This window comes from Pristiophorus japonicus, chromosome 20 (assembly GCF_044704955.1).
Source record: "Pristiophorus japonicus isolate sPriJap1 chromosome 20, sPriJap1.hap1, whole genome shotgun sequence".
Classification (NCBI taxonomy): Eukaryota; Metazoa; Chordata; class Chondrichthyes; family Pristiophoridae; genus Pristiophorus; species Pristiophorus japonicus.
Window position 1 is genome coordinate 40641176 of NC_091996.1, and position 23319 is coordinate 40664494.

Below are 23319 nucleotides of genomic sequence, written 5' to 3' on the forward strand. Positions count from 1 at the left end.
AACTTAAAGAAGGGTAACTTTGAAGGTATGAGGCGTGAATTGGCTAGGATAGATTGGCGAATGATACTTAAGGGGTTGACTGTGGATGGGCAATGGCAGACATTTAGAGACTGCATGGATGAACTACAAGAATTGTACATCCCTGTCTGGTGTAAAAATAAAAAAGGGAAGGTGGGTCAACCGTGGCTATCAAGGGAAATCAGGGATAGTATTAAAGCCAAGGAAGTGGCATACAAATTGGCCAGAAATAGCAGCGCACCCGGGGACTGGGAGAAATTTAGAACTCAGCAGAGGAGGACAAAGGGTTTGATTAGGGCAGGGAAAATAGAGTACGAGAGGAAGCTTGCAGGGAACATTAAAACGGACTGCAAAAGCTTTTATAGATATGTAAAGAGAAAAAGGTTAGTAAAGACAAACGTAGGTCCCCTGCAGTCAGAATCAGGGGAAGTCATAACAGGGAACAAAGAAATGGCAGACCAATTGAACAAGTACTTTGGTTCGGTATTCACTAAGGAGGATACAAATAACCTTCCGGATATAAAAGAGGTCAGAGGGTCTAGTCAGAAGGAGGAACTGAGGGAAATCCTTATTAGTCGGGAAATTGTGTTGGGGAAATTGATGGGATTGAAGGCCGATAAATCCCCAGGGCCTGATGGTCTGCATCCCAGAGTACTTAAGGAGGTGGCCTTGGAAATAGCGGATGCATTGACAGTCATTTTCCAACATTACATAGACTCTGGATCAGTTCCTATGGAGTGGAGGGTAGCCAATGTAACCCCACTTTTTAAAAAAGGAAGGAGAGAGAAAGCAGGGAATTATAGACCGGTCAGCCTGACTATGGTAGTGGGTAAAATGATGGAATCAATTATTAAGGATGTCATAGCAGCGCATTTGGAAAGAGGTTACATGATAGGTCCAAGTCAGCATGGATTTGTGAAAGGGAAATCATACTTGACGAATCTTCTGGAATTTTTTGAGGATGTTTCCAGTAGAGTGGACAAGGGAGAACCAGTTGATGTGGTGTATTTGGACTTTCAGAAGGCTTTCGACAAGGTCCCACACAAGAGATTAATGTGCAAATTTAAAGCACATGGGATTGGGGGTAGTGTGCTGACGTGGATTGAGAACTGGTTGTCAGACAGGAAGCAAAGAGTAGGAGTAAATGGGTACTTTTCAGAATGGCAGGCAGTGACTAGTGGGGTACCGCAAGGTTCTGTGCTGGGGCCCCAGCTGTTTACACTGTACATTAATGATTTAGACGAGGGGATTAAATGTAGTATTTCCAAATTTGCAGATGACACTAAGTTGGGTGGCAGTGTGAGCTGCGAGGAGGATGTTATGAGGCTGCAGCATGACTTGGATAGGTTAGGTGAGTGGGCAAATGCATGGCAGATGAAGTATAATGTGGATAAATGTGAGGTTATCCACTTTGGTGGTAAAAACAGAGAGACAGACTATCTGAATGGTGACAGATTAGGAAAAGGGGAGGTGCAACGAGACCTGGGTGTCATGGTACATCAGTCATTGAAGGTTGGCATGCAGGTACAGCAGGTGGTTAAGAAAGCAAATGGCATGTTGGCCTTCATAGCGAGGGGATTTGAGTACAGGGGCAGGGAGGTGTTGCTACAGTTGTACAGGGCCTTGGTGAGGCCACACCTGGAGTATTGTGTACAGTTTTGGTTTCCTAACTTGAGGAAGGATATTCTTGCTATTGAGGGAGTGCAGCGAAGGTTCACCAGACTGATTCCCGGGATGGCGGGACTGACATATCAAGAAAGACTGGATCAACTGGACTTGTATTCACTGGAGTTCAGAAGAATGAGAGGGGATCTCATAGAAACGTTTAAAATTCTGACGGGTTTCGACAGGTTAGATGCAGAAAGAATGTTCCCAATGTTGTGGAAGTCCAGAACCAGGGGTCACAGTCTAAGGATAAGGGGTAAGCCATTTAGGACCGAGATGAGGAGAAACTTCTTCACCCAGAGAGTGGTGAACCTGGGGAATTCTCTACCACAGAAAGTAGTTGAGGCCAATTCACTAAATATATTCAAAAGGGAGTTAGATGAAGTCCTTACTACTCGGGGGATCAAGGGGTATGGCGAGAAAGCAGGAAGGGGGTACTGAAGTTGCATGTTCAGCCCTGAACTCATTGAATGGTGGTGCAGGCTCGAAGGGCCGAATGGCCTGCTCCTGCACCTATTTCCGATGTTTCTATGAGACAGTGAAGCTCTGTGTAGTATTGATCGAGTGGGTCATGGATTGAGAGAGCAGTTACTCAGCAGATTGTTCGTTAACGAAAATTTCTGGGTTTGTTGACTGAGATTCTTGCTGCTAAATATTTCCGTGCAGTTTCACACTCGCCTGTAATTGCCAAACATTCTCAATGTGAACAGGAAGGCTCCTGATAATTGTTGCCCTCTCTCTATTTATCACTGCCACGGTTACAGCCGCTCAGCCAAGGGTTGGCAGAGATTTGATGTAATTACAGCTTCCCTCATCCACAGTGTGTCGTCCGCTCCGATACGCTCCGGATCTCCTCGGCTGTCACTGTGGGTGGGATCTGATCCTGGGTCAGTCCCGGGAATTCTAACTACATCACAAAGCAAAAGCTGCATCGTTGCCATATGAACAAGCTCAGTCTTCCCACTGGTGTGAATTTGGAGACACGAGTCTGACCCCTTCCCCCCTCCGCATCACCTCACCTGACCCCCCCTCCTTCTCCCCACCCATCCCCTCTCCCTGTCTCCCACCCCATCCTCCCATCCCCCCATCTGAGCCCACCCATCCCCCCTGTGGGATATCAGCGGGGACTGGGCCTGTGGGATATCAGCGGGGACTGGGCCTGTGGGATATCAGCGGGGACTGGGCCTGTGGGATATCAGCGGGGACTGGGCCTGTGGGATATCAGCGGGGACTGGGCCTGTGGGATATCAGCGGGGACTGGGCCTGTGGGATATCAGCGGGGACTGGGCCTGTGAGCGATCAGCAGGACTTGGCCTGTAGGCGATCCTGACTCATGCAGTGCTAAAGCACTGAACTTCTGATTCTAAAACGTGTTGAGCTGCACTCGATGTGAGCTAAGAGAGTCCACGAGCCATCTGGAGTATATCACAGAACGGACGGGCTCTAGGGATCGATAAATTCTCTCTGCGTATTCCCGCGGCGGGACTGCGTATTCCCGCGGCAGGTCTGCGTATTCCCATGGCGGGTCTGCTTATGCTGATGTACAAAGCAAGATGTAGTTATTACAAATATGTCAAAATGCTGGAAATCTGAACTATTGCAGCAGTATCTGAAGGAGGAGAGAGTTCAGGATGGGGCAGTGTGGTGTCGAGATGGTCGTCGAGTGTTTTCAGCTCCGAGATTCTCTGAAGCCATCATCAAACTTGCTGAACACTCACTTGCACTCAGCAAATCACAAGCCTCCAGTGCAGCATTAACTCCAGGAGATCACTTGTCCAATCAAATCCTGTTTTATAACAAAGAATATAAATGAATTATAATAAAATATAATAAACTCTGCCGGACTGGGACCCTTGAGGTTCAGTGTTAATGTAATAATAAGCTGGAAATACCATTCTGTTCTCCCTGATTATATTATCTGCTCACAGGAGCCACTAAATTGTAATTAGAGCTGTGTGTGATGTGTGTGTGTGCCCGTGTACCTGTGTGATGTGTGTGTGTGCCTGTGTATCTGTGTGATGTGTGTGTGTGCCCGTGTACCTGTGTGATGTGTGTGTGTGCCCGTGTACCTGTGTGATGTGTGTGTGTGCCCGTGTATCTGTGAGATGTGTGTGTGTGTGCCCGTGTATCTGTGTGATGTGTGTGTGTGCCCATGTACCTGTGTATGATATGTGTCTGTGCCTGTGTATCTGTGTGATGTGTGTGTGTGCCCGTGTATCTGTGTGATGTGTGTGTGTGCCCATGTACCTGTGTATGATATGTGTGTGTGCCCGTGTATCTGTGAGATGTGTGTGTGTGCCCGTGTATCTGTGTGATATGTGTGTGTGCCCGTGTATCTGTGTGATGTGTGTGTGTGCCCGTGTATCTGTGAGATGTGTGTGTGTGCCCGTGTATCTGTGTGATGTGTGTGTGTGCCCGTGTATCTGTGTGATATGTGTGTGTGCCCGTGTATCTGTGTGATGTGTGCGTGTGCCCGTGTATCTGTGTGATGTGTGTGTGTGCCCGTGTATCTGTGTGATGTGTGTGTGTGCCCGTGTATCTGTGTGATGTGTGTGTATGCCCATGTACCTGTGTATGATATGTGTGTGTGCCCGTGTATCTGTGTGATGTGTGTGTGTGCCCATGTACCTGTGTATGATATGTGTGTGTGCCCGTGTATCTGTGTGATGTGTGTGTGTGTGCCCATGTATCTGTGTGATGTGTGTGTGTGCCCGTGTATCTGTGTGATGTGTGTGTGTGCCCATGTATCTGTATGATGTGTGTGTGCCCGTGTATCTGTGTGATGTGTGTGTGTGCCCGTGTATCTGTATGATGTGTGTGTGCCCGTGTATCTGTGTGATGTGTGTGTGTGCCCGTGTATCTGTGTGATGTGTGTGTGTGCCCATGTACCTGTGTGATGTGTGTGTGTGCCCGTGTATCTGTGTGATGTGTGTGTGTGCCCATGTATCTGTGTGATGTGTGTGTGCTCATGTACCTGTGTGATGTGTGTGTGTGCCCATGTACCTGTGTGATGTGTGTGTGTGCCCGTGTATCTGTGTGATGTGTGTGTGTGCGTGAGTGCTCTTCACTCTTCTCGCCTCTTCTCCCTGCATGTTTCCGATCGCAGGCTTCTGATTTATGGAAAGTATTGCAGCCAGATGGAAACATCCCAAAAAACCTTGGACCAACTCCTGGCGTCTCGGGAAGAAATTCGGAACAAAATCGAGGTAAATAAACCTGCAGTCATTGACAGTGGGAGTTATACAAGACGGGATGGAAGGGAATGGGAAGGGATGCGGGAGGAGGGACTGGAGGGGAGCACCCTTTACACTCTCTCTCTCTCACTCCTTGCACGCTCTCTCTTTCTCGCCCCTTACACACTTTCTCTCTCTCTCTCTCTCTCTTTCGCCCCTCACACACACACACACACACACACTCTCTCTCTCTCTCGCGCCCCTTATACATTCTGTCTCGCTCTCTCACCCCTTAAACACACACTCTCTCTGGCCCCTTGCAGTCTCTCTCTCTCTCTCTCTCTCTCTCTCTCTCTCTCGTTCCTTGCACACTCTTTCTCTCTTGCCCCTTGCACACTCTCTCTCGCCCCTTACACACACTCTCTCTCTCTCTCGTCCCTTACACACACTCGCTCTCCCTCTCGCCCCTTACACACACATTCTCTCTCTCTCTCCCCTTACACACACACTCTCTCTCTCTCTCTCTCGCCCCTTGCATACTCTCTCTCTCGCCCCTTACACGCACTCGCTCTCTCTCTCGCCCCTTACACACACTCTCTCTCTCGCCCCTTGCACACTCTCTCTCTCTCGCCCCTTACACACACACTCTCTCTCTCACCCCTTACACAGACTCGCTCTCTCTTTCGCCCCTTATACACACTCGCTCTCTCTCTCTCGCCCCTTACATACACACTTTCTCTCTCGCGCCCCTTATACACTCTATTTTGCTCTCTCGCCCCTTAAACACACACTCACTCTGGCCCCTTGCAGTCTTTCTCTCTCTCTCTCTCTCTCTCGCTCCTTGCACACTCTCTTGCCCCTTGCACACTCTTTCTCGCCCCTTACACACCTTCTCTCTCGCCCCTCACACACACTCGCTCTCTCTCTCGCCCCTTCCACACACTCGCTCTCTCTCTCGCCCCTTACACACACACTCTCTCTCTCTCTCCCCTTGCACACTCTCTCTCTCTCTCTCTCTCTCTCTCTCGCCCCTTACACACACACTCTCTCTCTCGCCCCTTGCATACTCTCTCTCTCGCCCCTTACACACTCTCTCTCTCGCCCCTTACACGCACACACACTCTCTCTCTCGCCCCTTACACGCACACACACTCTCTCTCTCCCCTTACACACTCTCTCTCTCGCTCCTTGCACATACACTCTCTCTCTCTCTCTCGCCCCTTACATACTCTCTCTCTCTCTCCCCTTATGTATTCTCTCTCTTTCTCGCTCCTTGCACACACTCTCTCGCTCCTTGCACGCTCTCTCTCTCGGCTCCTTTAACATTCTCTCTCTCTCTTTCACCCCTTACATTCTCTCTCTCTCGCTCCTTGCACACACTCTCTCTCTCTCTCTCTTTACACACTCTCTTGCTCCTTACACACTCTCTCTCGCCCCTTACACACACTTTCCCCTCCCACACTCTCTCTCTCTCTCTCTCTATCTCTCGCCCCTTACATACTCTCTCTCTTTCTCGCCTCCAAGCATTAGCTGTTTCTCTCCCCCCAGTCCTGAGTGTGCTCCCCCTGCCCTGAGACCCCCGGCCCTGTGAGCTCTCCCTGCCCCGAGACCCCCTGTCCCTGTGAGCTCCCCCTGCCCTGAGTCCCCTGTCCCTGTGAGCTCCCCCTGCCCCGAGCCCCCTGTCCCTATGAGCTCTGCCTGCCCCGAGCCCCCTGTCCCTATGAGCTCTGCCTGCCCCGAGCCCCCCGGCCCTGTGAGCTCTCCCTGCCCCGGGACCCCCGGCCCTGTGAGCTCCACCTGCCCCGAGCCCCCTGTCCTTGTGAGCTCCCCCTGCCCCGAGCCCCCTGTCCCTGTGAGCTCTCCCTGCCCTGAGCCCCCCGGCCCTGTGAGCTCTCCCTGCCCCGAGACCCCTGGCCTTGTGAGCTCCCCCTGCCCCGAGACCCCTGTCCCTGTGAGCTCTCCCTGCCCCGAGACCCCTGTCCCTGTGAGCTCTCCCTGCCCCGAGACCCCCGGCCCTGTGAGCTCTCCCTGCCCTGAGACCCCCGGCCCTGTGAGCTCTCCCTGCGAGACCCCCGGCCCTGTGAGCTCTCCTTGCCCAGCATGTTGCGTGTCTGGGGGAGCGTCTCTCTGATTCCCACTGTCAGCCCATCACTGAACAGTGGGATCGAGACACAGTGAAAGGGACCTTTCCTCTCCACGATGCTAACTCGTGTTTCAATGACTATTTCTGTTCCCTGTGATCCAGGAGTGCACGTTGAAAGTTCAGGAGGGGAAGTTCAAGCTTCAGGATCTGCTGGTGGTCCCCATGCAGCGGGTTTTAAAGTATCACCTCCTACTGAAGGTAAGTGTAACTTCCCACTGCAGCCCCAGGTCACCCCGATTGGCGGTGGGCGCGATAGTGGGGGGTTGGAGGTCAATGGGCGGGTCGGAAGTCAGTGCGATGGGTCGGAGGTCATTGGGGTGGTCGATGGGGAGGGTCAGAGGACACTGCGATGGGGGGGGGTTTGAGGTCAATGGGGGGTTGGAGGTCAGTGAGATGGGGGGTCAGAGGTCAGCGCAATGGAGGGGGGTTGGAGATCAATGAGGCGGTCAGAGGTAGGTGCGATGGGTCGGAGGTCGATGGGGAGGGTCAGGGGTCACTGAGATGGGGGAGTTGGAGGTTGATGGGGCAGGTCAGGGGTCACTGGCCCTCCATAGGTTCTCGTGTGTTACCTGACTCACAAGGAACGATCGATTTCTTGGCCCAGGATCCTCCCGCTCGAGGCTGTGATGTCGTTCAGACCTCGAGCAAACAGCACAAGGTCTCGTCACTGCGCAGTGATGTACAGCTCACACCCTGCTTTGTGTTTCACTCCTAGGAACTGCTGAGTCACTCCAACGAGCGTCCTGAGAAGCAGCAACTGAAGGAGGCACTGGAGGCGATGCAGGTGAGACAAGAGGATTCTGCGCGAACGAGAAGAGCAGTGGGCTTTGGGGGGAATGGGCTTTGGGGGGATGGGGCTTGGGGGCGGGGTTTAGGACGATGGGGTTTGGGAGGATTGGGTTTGGGGGCGATGGGGTTTGGGGGGGGCGATGGGGTTTGGGAGGATTGGGCTTGGAGGCGATGGGGTTTGGGGTTATGGGGTTTGAACAGGAGCAGGAGTAGGCCACCCTGCCCCTCGAGCCTGCTCCGCCATTTAATAAGATCATGGCTGATCTGATCTTACGAATGCTACGTTCATTCAGATAAAATGCTTTAAAATTTGTTTTTTCACCCTTTTCTCCACTTCCCTGCCCGCTCCCCATAACCTTTATTCTCTTATCATTCAAAAATCTGTCCATCTCCACCTTAAATATATTCAATGTCCCAGCCTCCACAGCTCTCTGGGGCAGAGAATTCCACAGATTTACAACCCTCTGAGAGAAGAAATTCCTCCTCATCTCAATTTTAAATGGGCGGCCCCTTATTCTGAGACTATGTCCCCTAGTTTTGTTTCCCCAATGAGTGGAAATATCCTCTTTGCATCCACCTTGTCAAGCCCTCTCATTATCTTATATGTTTCGATAAAATGACCTCTCATTCTTCTGAACTCCAATGTGTCTCGGCCCAACCTACTCAACCTATCTTCATAGAGAACACAAATTGTTGTTTACTTTCATAATCTATCTTCCCTCTCTTTATCATTTTTTTAGTTGTTCTTTGTTGGCTTTTAAAAGTTTCCCAATCCTTTGGTCTCCCACTAGTCTTGGCCACTTTGTATGGCCTTGTTTTCAATTTGATACCATCCCTTATTTCCTTAGTTAGCCACGGATGGTTATCCCTTCTCTTACAGTCTTTCCTTTTTGGGATATATTTTTGTTGAGAGTTATGAAATATCCCCTTAAATGTCTGCCACTGCTCATCAACTCTTTAATCTATTTTCCCAGTCCACTTTAGCCACCTCTGCCCTCATACCTTTGTAGTCTCCTTTATTTAAGATCAGGACACTGATTTGAGATCCAACTTTCTCACCCTCCAACTGAATTTGAAATTCAACCATGTTATGGTCACTCATTCCTCGAGGATCCTTTACTACGAGATTGTTTATGAATCTGTCTCATTACACAGTACCAGATCGAAGATAGCCTGCTCCCTGGTTGGTTCCGCAAATTACTGTTCAAAGAAACTATCCCGGATATACACTATGAACTCTTCCTCAAAGCTACCCTGGCCAATTTGTTTTGTCCAATCAATATGAAGGTTAAAATCACCCATGATTATTGCCGTTCCTTTTTTACAAGCCTACATTATTTCTTGATTTATACTCTGTCCAACAGTGTAGCTACTGTTAGGGGGCCTATAGACCACGCCCACCAGTGACTTTTCCCCTTATTATTCCTTATCTCCACCCAAACTGATTCAACATGTTGATCTTCTGAGCCAATATCGTTTCTCACTAACGCACTGATGTCATCCTTTATTAACAGAGCTACCCCACCTCCTTTTCCTTTCTGTCTATCCTTCCGAATTGTCAAATACCCCTCAATATTTAGTTCCCAGTCCAGGTCACCTTGCAACCACGTCTCTGTAATGGCTATCAGATCATACCCATTTGTATCTATTTGTGCCGTCAACTCATCTATTTTGTTATAAATGCTACGTGCATTCAGATAAAGAGTTTTAAAATTAGTTTTTTTACCCTTTTTTCCTGCTTTGACTCCACTTTCTGATTCACCTTTATGTTTATACATTCTGGCACTCTCTGGTTTTCATTTTCCCCAGTGCTATCCTGCTCTACTGTCTTCTCCTTATTCTTTGACTTTTAAAATTTTCATTCACCTGAATTTGGAGCAATGGGGTTTGGGGCCGATGGGGTTTGGGATGATTGAGCTTGGGGGGGTGGGGTTTGGGGCGATGGAGTTTGGGAGGATTGTGTTTGGGGTGACTGAGTTTGGGGGAGTTAGGTTTTGGGCCGATGCGATTTGGGACGATGGGGGCAATTGGATTTGGGACGATGGGGGCAATTGGATTTTGGGATGATTGGAATGATCAGGTTTAGGGTGTTGGGATTTGGGGGAATTGGGTTTGGGGTGATGGGGTTTGGGGGAATTGGGTTTGGGGTGATGGGATTTGGGGGAATTGGGTTTGGGGTAATGGGGTTTTGGGCGATGAGTATTGAGATGATGGTTTCGATGGGGTTCAGGGCGATGGGGTTTGGGACAAAGGGATTGGGCCGATGGGGTTTGGAGCGATGGTGTTTGGGGCGATGGGGTTTGAGATGATGGTGGCGATGGGGTTTGGGGTGATGGGGTTGGGGCGAAGGGGTTGGGGCAATTGGGCCGATGGGGTTTGGGGCAACGGGGTTTGTGGGAATTGGGTTTGGGGCGATGGGGTTTGAGATGATGGTGTCGATTGGGTTTGGGGCGAAGGGGTTTGGGCAATTGGGCTGATGGGGTTTGGGGCAATGGGGTTTGTCAGAATTGGGTTTGATGTGATGGGGTTTGAGATGATGTGTCGATTGGGTTTGGGGTGATGGGGTTTGGGGCGATGGGGTCTGGGGCAATTGGGCCAATGGGGTTTGGGGCAATGGGGTTTGAGATGATGGTGTCGATGGGGTTTGGGTGATGGGGTTTGAGATGATGGGGCGATGGGGTTTGAGGTGATGGGGTTGGGACAAAGGGGTTGGGGCAATTGGGCCGATGGGGTTTGGGGCAATGGGGTTTGAGATGATGGTGCCGATGGGGTTTGGAGCGATGGGGTTTGAGATGATGGGGCGATGGGGTTTGAGGTGATGGGGTTTGGGGCAATGGGTTTTGTGGGAATTGGGTTTGGGGCGATTGGGACTGGGGGAATTGGGTTTGGGGGCGATGGGTTTTGTGGGAATTGGGTTTGGGGCGATGGGGACTGGGGGAATTGGGTTTGGGGCAATGGGGTTTGTGGGAATTGGGTTTGGGGCGATGAGGACTAGGGGAATTGGGTTTGGGGCGATGGGGTTTGGGGGAATTGGGTTTGGGTCGATGGGGTTTGAGATGATGGTGTCGATTGGATTTGGGGCGATGGGATTAAGGGCAATGGGGTTAGGGGCGAAGGGGTTGGGGCAGTTGGGCTGATGGGGTTTGGGGCAATGGGGTTGGGGTGAAGGGGTTGGGGCAATTGGGCCGATGGGGTTTGGGGCGATGGGGTTGGGGGCGAAGGGGTTGGGGCAATTGGGGTTTGGGGCTGCCTTCAGATGCTCTGATAATGAGTGCCAGAACTGCTGGATGGTGTCCAGTTAGTCTGGTGATGGCGCGGTGCCCAGTGCTGGCAGTGGGAACCCAGCTGTCTCAAGTTGCCTGCTCTCAGGGCTATTGCCATTGCTCCTAGCGTCGGGCAGGTGACCTCTCTGTCCTATCCTTGCGCCCCGAGTCGCTGCTGCTCCCTGAGGAGCAGTCGTCTGGCAGTGCACAGGGAGCTGCTGACTCGCTTGCCTGGGCGTTATTTGGTTTGGGATCCTGGCTGGTCCCAGTCCCATTTGGGAGAACCATTGCGGGTGACCCTTCATTCCCGGGTGTAGCCTTGGTGGCGATAGGTTCTGGGGGCTGCGCCTTAGCGTGGTTTGCTCTTTTAGGCTCATGGCGGTTGGTGCTATCGGGTGCCTGAGAGGTGGAGCCGATCAGGGGCAGGGTATCGATACCGGTGTCGTTGCCCTCCTCAGACCGCTTGCTCTGCAGCTTGTATATATTAACTGCTTGTGGGCACGCTCCGTGGTGCATCACTCTGGTCCCAGGGATGCAGATTACAGCATTGGGTAGCTCGCTGGACCTGTGTGCTCCCGCTGGGTGTTTGCCCACTGCATTGACTGTATGCAGTTCAAATCCTACATCGCACAATGTTTCATTACTTATGATAAATAACCTGTAGCTCCAATCGCAATCACGCGACTTTTCTTTGCTTATTGCATGTACACAATTTCGATCATCAATTGCACATTTTACATCTAACTCACTGTTGCTCTGACATTGATTGAGAGTGTGGAACTGTCCCTTTAAGTGTGGTGGGTTGCAGGCCTCCTTTAAGAGAGCCTTGCTATCTTTACCCCAATCCTCTTCTTCGCTCGGTACCACGTGTTGCTCCATCAGCGCTGCACCTCGTGGTCTGGCCGCCGCCATCTTTTTCTTCAGCGCCTCACCTCGTGGTTTGGGCGCCATCTTTCCTCCATCCACAATGTCGACTGCGGTGATCCTCTTCTCCCCAGGTTCTGCCACCGAAGCTGGGAGTCACCTTTGGATCCGATTTTCTTCCTCCGGAGTCCTGCCACTGGAACCTGGAAGGTGCGTTCAGGTTGTCTCAGCTGGATCATCTCCACGCAGTCGTGCTGAGCGGTCTGTGCCTTGGGTGCTGTGCTGGTCTGCTCTCTGGTGCCAGGTCCACCCTCAGGTGAGGGCTTGCTTTGCCTCTGAGTGCATATGACGTCGATCGCTGGAGGGATGAAATCTTCCCAGCTCCAATGGATCTTCTCCATCCACCTTCTTCCGAGTAGCGGTGGTCCATCACCTGCAACAATCCACAGTGGTAACTTGTGCACCGCGCCATCATGGAGTATCTTTACATTCGCACTACCAACGACTGGGATAATTTCATCAGTGTAGATGCGCAGCTTTGCCTGAACCGGGAGCAACTTGGGTCGTTCAGTTTGATTGTCCCATCGCCTCTCAAAGGCTTCTTGATTCATTACTGACTGGCTCACCCTCGTGTCCACTTCCATGAAGACTGGAACGCCATCTATCTCGACTTCCATCCTCAACGGAGAACATTCGGTGGTGCAGATAAACATGTTATATACCTCATTGTGGGGCTGAGCTGCGTCTATATCGCTTCATAATCCGCGCTGGATTCATGGCCATCTGCAGACGCTTCATCAACACAGTGAGTCCTATTTCTTTTACACGTTCGCTGGAGGTGGCCCTTTGTGCTGCAGCCTTTACACACATAGTCTTTAAAACGGCACTGGTGAGCCCTGTGATTCCCACCGCACACCAGCATGGTGCTACTCGATTAGCCCCCCTCGGCAGACTCTGAGTTAAGGGACTCGGTGGGGCTTGTCTCTCTCCTCTGAGAAGATTGATGTTTTACAGTCCATCCTCTAAAAGGCGCCACTCTGTGCAAGGTACCTGCCAAGTTTGAGTCTTGAGGATGAGTCATCCGCATAGAGCCGTAGGTTGGGGTCATGAATGCTTGGCTCACGGCGATGGCCTTCTGCAGTGTGACTCTGTTATCCGCAGATAGTAGCTTACGAAGAAGGCCCTCATGGACGATTCTGATGACAAAGATATCCCGCAGCGCTTTGGTGAGGTGGTCGCCGAAATCACACGGTGCCGCCAGCCTCCTGAGGTCGGCAGCATATTTCCCGATTTCCTGGCCTTCGGGCTGTCGGTGGGTGTAGAGCAGGTGTCTGGCTGTAAGGATGCTCTCTTTGGGCTTGAGCTGTTCTTGGATCAGCGTTACAAGCTCCTCGTATGTCTTGGTCGTTGTCTTCGCTAGTGCCAGCAAGTCCCTTACGAGGCCATAGACGGTGGGCCCACAACTGGTTCGCAGGATAGCTCTGTGCTTATCAGCCAGTGTGGCCAGATTGTCACCTGCCAGGTCGTTTGCTGTGACAAAGGCTTCCCAATCATCAACATCGGCGAACTGCTGCAACGTACCAAAGTTAGCCATTTCCGTGTGAAGGTCCGTAATCTCGTCGCCAATTGTTATGTCTTCAGATGCTCTAATAATGACTCCACGAGACAATGTATTGTGCTTGAACTGTCGTGACCTTAGTCCATTTAAAGTAACTCCAGAGTGAGGATCATACCTGGTGACCTGCCTTTTATACTAGGCCTGGCACATCATCATCATCATCATCATAGGCAGTCCCTCGGAATCGAGGAAGACTTGCTTTCACCCCTGAAGTGAGTTCTTTAGTGGCTGAACAGTCCGATACGAGAGCCACACTCTGTCACAGGTGAGACAGATAGTTGTTGAGGGAAGGGGAGGGTGGGACAGGTTTGCCGCACGCTCTTTCAGCAGCCTGCGCTTGATTTCTGCATGCTCTCGCCGTTGAGACTCGAGGTGCTCAGCGCCCTCTCGGATGCTCTTCCTGCACTTAGGGCGGCCTTGGGCCAGGGACTCCCAGGTGCCAGTGGGGATGTTGCACTTTATCAGGGAGGCTTTGAGGGTGTTCTTGTCGCGTTTCCACTGCCCACCTTTGGCTCATTTGCCATGAAGGAGTTCTGAGTAGAGCACTTGCTTTGGGAGTCTCGTGTCTGGCATGCGGACTATGTGGCCTGCCCAGTGGAGCTGATCGAGTGTGGTCAGTGCTTCAATGCTGGGGATGTTAGCCTGAGTGAGGACGCTGATCATGGTGCGCCTGTCCTCCCAGGGGATTTGTCGGATCTTGCAGAAACATCGTTGGTGATATTTCTCCAGCAACTTGAGGTGTCTACTGTACGTGGTCCATGTCCTGGCACCAACAAGTCTCCCACAGCAGTGCCCTCTGCTGGCACACCTTCTAATAGTACAAGCAATAACCATGTAGGATACATGATGGGTGATGGGGTTTGGGACGATGAGGTTTGGGTGATTGGGTTTAGGGTTGGGTTTTGGACGAAGCAGGCTGTATTTGCCCCCTTTCATTCTCGGGTTGGCAACCAGTAACTAATGGGGTGCCGCAGGGTTCAGTGCTGGGACCCCAACTATTTACCATCTATATTAACGACTTGGAGAAAGATCTGAGTGTAACGTAGCCAAGTTTGCTGACGATACAAAGATGGGAGTAAAAGCAGTGTGTGAGGAGGACACAAAAAATCTGCAAAAGGACAGACAGGCTAAGTGAGTGGACAAAAATTTGGCAGATGGAGTATAATGTTGGAAAGTATGAGGTTAAGCACTTCGGCAGAAAAAAACAAAGAACAAGTTATTATTTAAATGGAGAAAAATTGCAAAGTGCTGCAGTACAGCGGGACCTTGGGCTACTTGTGCATGAAACACAAAAGGTTAGTATGCAGGTACAGAAAATGACCAGGAAGGCCAATGGAATCTTGGCCTTTACTGCAAAGGGGATGGAGTATAAAAGCAAGGAAGTCTTGCTATAGTTATACAGGGTATTGGTGAAGCCACACCTGGAATACTGCGTACAGTTTTTGATATGTCCTTACTACACAGTATAAATGCACACGAGGCCCATGCTTGAGAGAAGGTCAGTCTGTGACCTGTCCTTTATTCCATAACACTCAAGTGATGGAAGTGGGTGGAGCTTCCCCTTTTATATCTGAAGGTCCAGGTTAGGAGTGTCTCCCACAAGTTCACCACCTTGTGGTCATTGTTCTCACAGTGTACAACTTAGGTCAGCTTATACATGGGTTACAATGCTGGTTGAATACATGACATCACCTTCCCCCCCCAAAGTCTTATTGGGATCACAGGTTGAGTCTCTCTGGTGGTTTACGCTCTCTTGTAGAGCGCCTGAGTTGGGGCTCCGGTTGTTGGGCGCTGGCCTGAGTGTCTGCTGTTTGCAGTGCCTCAGGCCTGTCCGGACTGCCCACAGTGACTGGGCTCTCCTCCCTTTGGTTCCGGTGTTCGGTCACCTGTGGGGGAGTGAACTCTACATCGTGTTCTTCCTCTGCTTCTTCTATGGGGTTGCTGAACCTTCCTTTTGTTTGATCCACATGTTTGTGGCAGATTTGTCCATTGGTAAGTTGAACTACCAGAATCCTATTTCCCTCTTTGGCAATCACAGTGCCTGCGAGCCATTTGGGCCCTGCAGCGTAGTTGAGGACAAAAACAGGGTCATTTACATCAATACATCGCCCTCTCGCATTCCTGTCATGGTAGTCATATTGTGACTGGCGCCTGCTCTCGACAATTTCTTTCATGGTGGGGTGTATAAGGGATAATCGGGTTTTGAGCGTCCTTTTCATTTGTAGCTCTGCGGGTGGAACCCCTGTGAGCGAGTGTGGTCGGGATCTGTAGGCCAACAGGAGGCATGATAAGTGTCTTTGTAGGGAACCCCCTTGGATTCTGAGCATCCCCTGTTTGATTATCTGCACTGCTCGTTCTGCCTGGCCGTTTGAGGCCGGCTTGAACGGTGCCGTTCTAACATGGTTAATTCCATTGCCTGCCATGAAGTCCTGGAACTCCATGCTTGTGAAGCACGGGCCATTGTCGCTGACCAAGATGTCTGGTAGACCGTGGGTGGCGAACATTGCCCGTAGACTTTCTACCGTGGCAGAGGATGTGCTTGAATTTAAAATGACACACACAATCCATTTGGAGTAGGCGTCTACTACAACCAAAAACATTTTTCCCATGAAAGGACCTGCGTAGTCCACATGGATGCGTGACCAAGGCTTGGCGGGCCAGGACCAGGGGCTAAGGGGGGCTTCCCTGGGCGTATGGCCCAGCTGGACACATGTGTTGCACCTGCGAACACAAAGTTCCAGATCTGCGTCTATCCCTGGCCACCAAACGTGTGACCTGGCAATTGCCTTCATCATGACAATGCCCGGGTGCTCATTGTGGAGTTCTCTGATGAACACCTCTCTGCCCATCTGGGGAATGACTACGCGGTTTTCCCACAGTAGGCAATCGGCCTGAATCGAGAGTTCATCCCTGCGCCTGTGAAATGATTTAAATTCCTCAGGGCATGCCCCGTACGTGGTTGCCCAGTCCCCATTCAGGACACATTTCTTGACTAGAGACAATAGCGGGTCTCTATTTGTCCAGACTTTGATCTGACGGGCTGTCACTGGTGAGCCTTCGCTTCCGAAAGCTTCAACAGCCATGACCATCTCGGCAGCATGCTCGGTAGCCCCCTCAGTGGTGGCTAGTGGGAGCCTGCTGAGTTTTCGGTGCCCGGTCTGTGCCGAATTGTGTAGTCATAGGCGGCTAATGTGAGTGCCCATCTCTCTATGTGGGCCGATGCGTTTGCATTTATGGCCTTGTTGTCGGCCAAAAGGGACGTTAGGGGTTTGTGATCTGTCTCCAGCTCAAATTTCCTGCCAAACAGGTACTGGTGCATTTTCTTTACCGCACATACACATGCTAGCGCTTCCTTTTCTACCATCCCGTAGCCCCTTTCTGCCTGGGACAGACTTCTGGAGGCAGAAGCTACCGACTGTAACTGACCCTTGGCATTGACATGCTGCAACACACACCCGACACCATAGGACGACGCAGCGCACGTTAACACAAGTTTCTTACATGGGTCATATAGCGTTAACAGATTGTTGGAACATAACAAATTGCGTGCTCTATTAAAAGCCCTTTCCTGGCTGTCCCCCCAGACCCATTCGCGACCTTTGCGTAGGAGCACGTGTAGCGGCTCTAGCAGCGTGCTCAATTTGGGAAGAAAGTTACCAAAATAGTTCAGCAGCTCCGTCGTGTTACCGGGTCTGGGTGCTCTCTGGATCGCTTCCGTCTTGGATGCAGTATGGCTGATCCCATCTGCTGCTACCCTCATCCCCAGGAATTCTACCTCTGGAGCTAGGAAGACGCACTCCGCCTTTTTCAGTCACAGCCCTACCCGGTCCAGTCTGCGTAGCACCTCCTCCAGGTTGTGGAGGTGTTCTTCAGTATCGTAACCCGTGATGAGGATGTCGTCCTGAAAAACCACTGTCTCTGGAATCGACTTGAGGAGGCTTTCCATAATTCGTTGGAAGATCGCGGCGGCCGAGCGAATCCCGAACGGACATCTGTTGTACTCAAACAACCCCTTGTGTGTCGTGATGGTGGTCAGCTTCTTCGACTCACTCGCCAGCTCCTGGGTCATATAAGCTGAGGTCAGATCCAATTTTGAAAAAAGTTTGCCACCGGATAGTGTCGCAAAGAGGTCCTCCGCTCCTGGTAGCGGGTACTGGTCTTGGAGTGACACCCGATTGATGGTGGCCTTGTAATCACCACATATCCTGACCGACCCATCCGCCTTGAGCACCGGCACAATCGGGCTCGCCCAGTCACTGAATTCGACTGGCGAGATGATGCTTTCACTCAGCAGGCGGTCCAATTCGCCTTCTATCTTTTCCCGCATCACGTACGGCACCGCTCTGGCCTTGTGGTGTACTGGCCTGGCGTCCGGGTTTATGTGAATCACTACCTTGGCCCCCATGAAAATGCAATTGCCGGTTTGAAATAATGAGTCAAATTTGTCCAGGATCTGTGAGCATAATACTCGCTCCACAGAGGAAATTGCATTGAAATCGCCCCATTTCCAGTTCATGACAGCAAGCCAACTCCTCCCCAGTAGTGCGGGACCGTCCCCCGGGACAACCCAGAGTGGCAACCTGTTCTCCGAATCTTTGTGGGTCACGACTACCATGGCGCTGCCTAGCACCGGAATGATCTCCTTTGTATATGTCCGTAGCTGTGCGTCAATCGGCGATAATTTTGGCCTCCTGGCCTTGGACGCCCACAACTTTTCGAACTGTTTGATACCCATCAGGGACTGGCTGGCCCCCGTGTCTAGCTCCATTGATACTGGGATGCCATTGAGGAGCACTTTCATCATTATCGGTGGCGTCCTGGTGTATGAACTGTATACGTGCTCCACATGAACTCGCTGAACTTCAGCTTCCAGCGATTTCCCCCAGTGTTCATTTCTGCAATTTCTGCAAGTATTTTGCTCATCTCTCCAAACTCCGGCTGAGTGTGTGCCTCCATGCCTCCAGCATGAGCTGTTGTTGGAAACAAAAGGTCCCTTGCCAGTCGATCGTCCCTGACTGCCCCTGTGACTGTCCTTAAGTGCGCCATTAACAGGTGTTGATGGCCCCATTGTCCCTTGTCTGCCTGGAGAACTGTGTGCTGCTTTAACAATGTTGAATCTCTGTCCCAACCATTCCTTAACACAGTATCTCTCGTCTGTTCTGCTAGTGGCCATGCTCGCGTGGTTTAAATCCCAGTTTCTCATCGCCATTGATACGTCCTTACTATACAGTATAAATGCACACGAGGCCCATGCTTGAGAGAAGGTCAGTCTGTGACCTGTCCTTTATTCCTTAGCACTCAAGTGATGAAGGTGGGTGGAGCTTCCCCTTTTATACCTGAAGGTCCAGGTTAGGAGTGTCTTCCACCTAGTGGTCATTGTTCTCACAGTGTACAACTTAGGTCAGATTATACATGGGTTACAGTGCTGGTTGAATACATGACCGTTTTGGTTTCCATATTTATGAAAGGAAATACTTGCTTTGGAGGCAGTTCAGAGAAGGTTCACTCAGTTGATTCCGGAGATGAGGGGGTTGACTTATAAGGAAAGGTTGAGGAGGTTGGTCCTCTACTCATTGGAATTCAAAAGAATGAGAGGTGATCTTATCGAAACGTATTAGATTATGAGGGGGCTTGACAAGGTGAATGTAGAGAGGATGTTTCCACTGATGGGGAGCATAGTCTCAGAATAAGGGGCTGCCCATTTAAAACTGAGATGAGGAATTTCTTCTCTGAGGGTCATAAATCTGTGGAATTCTCTGCCCCAGAGAGCTGTGGAGGCTGGGTCATTGAATATATTTAAGGCAGAGATAGACAGATTTTTGAGCAATAAGGGAGTAAAGGGTTATGGGGAGCGGGCAGGGAAGTGGGGCTGAGTCCATGATCAGCTCAGCCATGATCTTATTGAATGGCGGAGCAGGCTCGAGGGGCCAGGTGCCCGACTCCTGCTCCTATTTCTTATGTTCTAATTTCTCACTGGTGGCCATCCGTGTTTTTCATCTTGTTCCTCTCTGAGATCTGCACCTCATCCCTCTCTCCCCCATCCCCCACCCCCTCGCTCTCACTCTAATACCGCTCTGGTATCTGCTTGTAGCTGTTTGCCTGAATTGACTGGTTGGATTAACATCAGCAGCTCACTCAGTGTGAAATATGATTGTGTTTTGAATATTTTGGTGCTGTATGGAGCAGTGTCTGCACGCTTCCTGTCATGTTTGATTCCCCATGTCACTGACTTCAGCTTTATTCAGCGAGACTCCAGCACAGACGTCATGGAGCAGTGACATGGTCAGTGAGTGACCACCCGTCCCGATCCCCCCACCTCCCGGGGAAACCAGGCTCCGTCCGCAGCTTGTGAGAATTAACGGATCTCAGAGCGCTGGGTTAAGGAGCAGCGTCCCCCCGTCACGCTGTGTTCCCCCCCGTCACGCTGTGTTCCCCCCCGTCACGCTGTCGTCGCGCTGTGTTCTCCCGTCGCGCTGTGTTCTCCCGTCACGCTGTGTTCTCCCGTCACGCTGTGTTCTCCCGTCACGCTGTGTTCCCCCGTCACGCTGTCGTCGCGCTGTGTTCTCCCGTCACGCTGTGTTCCCCCGTCACGCTGTCGTCGCGCTGTGTTCTCCCGTCACGCTGTGTTCCCCCCCGTCACGCTGTGTTCTCCCGTCACGCTGTGTTCCCCCCCGTCACGCTGTGTTCTCCCGTCACGCTGTGTTCTCCCGTCACGCTGTGTTCCCCCGTCACGCTGTGTCCCCCCGTCACGCTGTCGTCGCGCTGTGTTCTCCCGTCACGCTGTGTTCCCCCCCGTCACGCTGTGTTCTCCCGTCACGCTGTGTTCCCCCCGTCACGCTGTGTTCTCCAGTCACGCTGTGTTCTCCCGTCACGCTGTGTTCCCCCCCGTCACGCTGTGTTCCCCCCGTCACGCTGTGTTCTCCCGTCACGCTGTGTTCCCCCCCGTCACGCTGTGTTCTCTCCCGTCACGCTGTGTCCCCCCGTCACGCTGTGTCCCCCCGTCACGCTGTCGTCGCGCTGTGTTCTCCCGTCACGCTGTGTTCCCCCCCGTCACGCTGTGTCCCCCCGTCACGCTGTGTCCCCCCGTCACGCTGTCGTCACGCTGTGTCCCCCCGTCACGCTGTGTCCCCCCGTCACGCTGTCGTCGCGCTGTGTTCTCCCGTCACGCTGTGTTCTCCCGTCACGCTGTGTTCCCCCCCGTCACGCTGTGTTCTCCCGTCACGCTGTGTTCTCCCGTCACGCTGTGTTCCCCCCCGTCACGCTGTGTTCTCCCGTCACGCTGTGTCCCCCCGTCACGCTGTGTTCTCCCGTCACGCTGTGTTCTCCCATCACGCTGTGTTCTCCCGTCACGCTGTGTTCCCCCCCGTCACGCTGTGTTCTCCCGTCACGCTGTGTCCCCCCGTCACGCTGTGTTCCCCCCCGGCACGCTGTGTTCTCCCGTCACGCTGTGTTCCCCCCCGTCACGCTGTGTTCCCCCGTCACGCTGTGTTCTCCCGTCACGCTGTGTTCCCCCCCGTCACGCTGTGTCCTCCCGTCACGCTGTGTCCTCCCGTCGCGCTGTGTTCTCCCGTCACGCTGTGTCCTCCCGTCACGCTGTGTCCTCCCGTCACGCTGTGTCCCCCCGTCACGCTGTGTTCTCCCGTCACGCTGTGTCCCCCCGTCACGCTGTGTTCCCCCCCGTCACGCTGTGTCCCCCCGTCACGCTGTCGTCGCGCTGTGTTCTCCCGTCACGCTGTGTTCTCCCGTCACGCTGTGTTCTCCCGTCACGCTGTGTTCCCCCCCGTCACGCTGTGTCCCCCCGTCACGCTGTGTTCTCCCGTCACGCTGTGTTCTCCCGTCACGCTGTGTTCCCCCCCGTCACGCTGTGTTCTCCCGTCACGCTGTGTCCCCCCGTCACGCTGAGTTCCCCCGTCACGCTGTGTTCTCCCGTCACGCTGTGTTCCCCCCGTCACGCTGTGTCCCCCCGTCACGCTGTGTTCTCCCGTCACGCTGTGTCCCCCCGTCACGCTGTGTCCCCCCGTCACGCTGAGTTCCCCCGTCACGCTGTGTTCTCCCGTCACGCTGTGTTCTCCCGTCACGCTGTGTTCCCCCCGTCACGCTGTGTCCTCCCGTCACGCTGTGTTCTCCCGTCACGCTGTGTCCCCCCCGTCACGCTGTGTTCTCCCGTCACGCTGTGTCCCCCCCGTCACGCTGTGTCCCCCCCGTCACGCTGTGTTCTCCCGTCACGCTGTCGTCGCGCCGTGTTCTCCCGTCACGCTGTGTTCCCCCCCGTCACGCTGTGTTCTCCCGTCAGGCTGTGTCCCCCCGTCATGCTGTGTTCCCCCCCGTCACGCTGTGTCCCCCCCGTCACGCTGTGTTCCCCCCCGTCACGCTGTGTTCTCCCGTCACGCTGTGTCCCCCCGTCACGCTGTGTCCCCCCGTCACGCTGTCGTCGCGCCGTGTTCTCCCGTCACGCTGTGTTCTCCCGTCACGCTGTGTTCTCCCGTCACGCTGTGTTCTCCCGTCACGCTGTGTTCCTCCCGTCACGCTGTGTTCCCCCCGTCACGCTGTGTTCCCCCCCGTCACGCTGTGTTCTCCCGTCACGCTGTGTTCCCCCCCGTCACGCTGTGTTCTCCCGTCACGCTGTGTTCCCCCCCGTCACGCTGTGTTCCCCCCCGTCACGCTGTGTTCCCCCCCGTCACGCTGTGTTCTCCCGTCACGCTGTGTTCCCCCCCGTCACGCTGTGTCCCCCCGTCACGCTGTGTCCCCCCGTCACGCTGTCGTCGCACTGTGTTCTCCCGTCACGCTGTGTTCCCCCCCGTCACGCTGTGTTCCCCCCCGTCACGCTGTGTTCTCCCGTCACGCTGTGTTCTCCCGTCACGCTGTGTTCTCCCGTCACGCTGTGTTCTCCCGTCGCGCTGTGTTCTCCCGTCACGCTGTGTTCTCCCGTCATGCTGTGTCCCCCCGTCACGCTGTGTTCTCCCGTCACGCTGTGTTCCCCCCCGTCACGCTGTGTTCTCCCGTCACGCTGTGTTCCCCCCCGTCACGCTGTGTTCTCCCGTCACGCTGTGTTCCCCCCCGTCACGCTGTGTTCTCCCGTCACGCTGTGTTCCCCCCCGTCACGCTGTGTTCTCCCGTCACGCTGTGTTCCCCCCCATCACGCTGTGTTCTCCCGTCACGCAGTGTTCTCCCGTCACGCTGTGTCTACCCCGTCACGCTGTGTTCCCCCGTCACGCTGTGTTCTCCCGTCACGCTGTGTCCCCCCGTCACGCTGTGTTCCCCCCCGTCACGCTGTGTCCCCCCGTCACGCTGTGTTCCCCCCCGTCACGCTGTGTTCTCCCGTCACGCTGTGTTCCCCCCCGTCACGCTGTGTCCCCCCGTCACGCTGTGTTCTCCCGTCACGCTGTGTTCCCCCCCGTCACGCTGTGTTCTCCCGTCACGCTGTGTTCCCCCCCGTCACGCTGTGTTCTCCCGTCACGCTGTGTCCCCCCGTCACGCTGTGTTCTCCCGTCACGCTGTGTCCCCCCGTCACGCTGTGTCCCCCCGTCACGCTGTCGTCGCGCTGTGTTCTCCCGTCACGCTGTGTTCCCCCCCGTCACGCTGTGTTCTCCCGTCACGCTGTGTTCCCCCCCGTCACGCTGTGTTCTCCCGTCACGCTGTGTTCCCCCCCGTCGCGCTGTGTTCTCCCATCACGCTGTGTTCTCCCGTCACGCTGTGTTCCCCCCCGTCACGCTGTATTCCCCCCCGTCACGCTGTGTTCTCCCGTCACGCTGTGTTCCCCCCCGTCACGCTGTGTCCCCCCCCGTC

The 23319-nt window shown here is 53.3% G+C and overlaps 1 protein-coding gene across 5 annotated transcripts in view; it reads left to right on the top strand.

The window, feature by feature from the left end:
• The window catches only part of vav2 (vav 2 guanine nucleotide exchange factor), a 512235-nt gene that overhangs the window by 415167 nt on the left and 73749 nt on the right, over positions 1–23319 (top strand). For all 5 annotated transcript variants that reach the window (XM_070862795.1, XM_070862797.1, XM_070862799.1 and 2 more), the window contains 3 exons: positions 4790–4889; positions 7102–7197; positions 7715–7783. In XM_070862795.1, coding sequence (XP_070718896.1) covers positions 4790–4889; positions 7102–7197; positions 7715–7783 — 265 coding nt within the window. The remainder of the gene's footprint in view (positions 1–4789; positions 4890–7101; positions 7198–7714; positions 7784–23319) is intronic.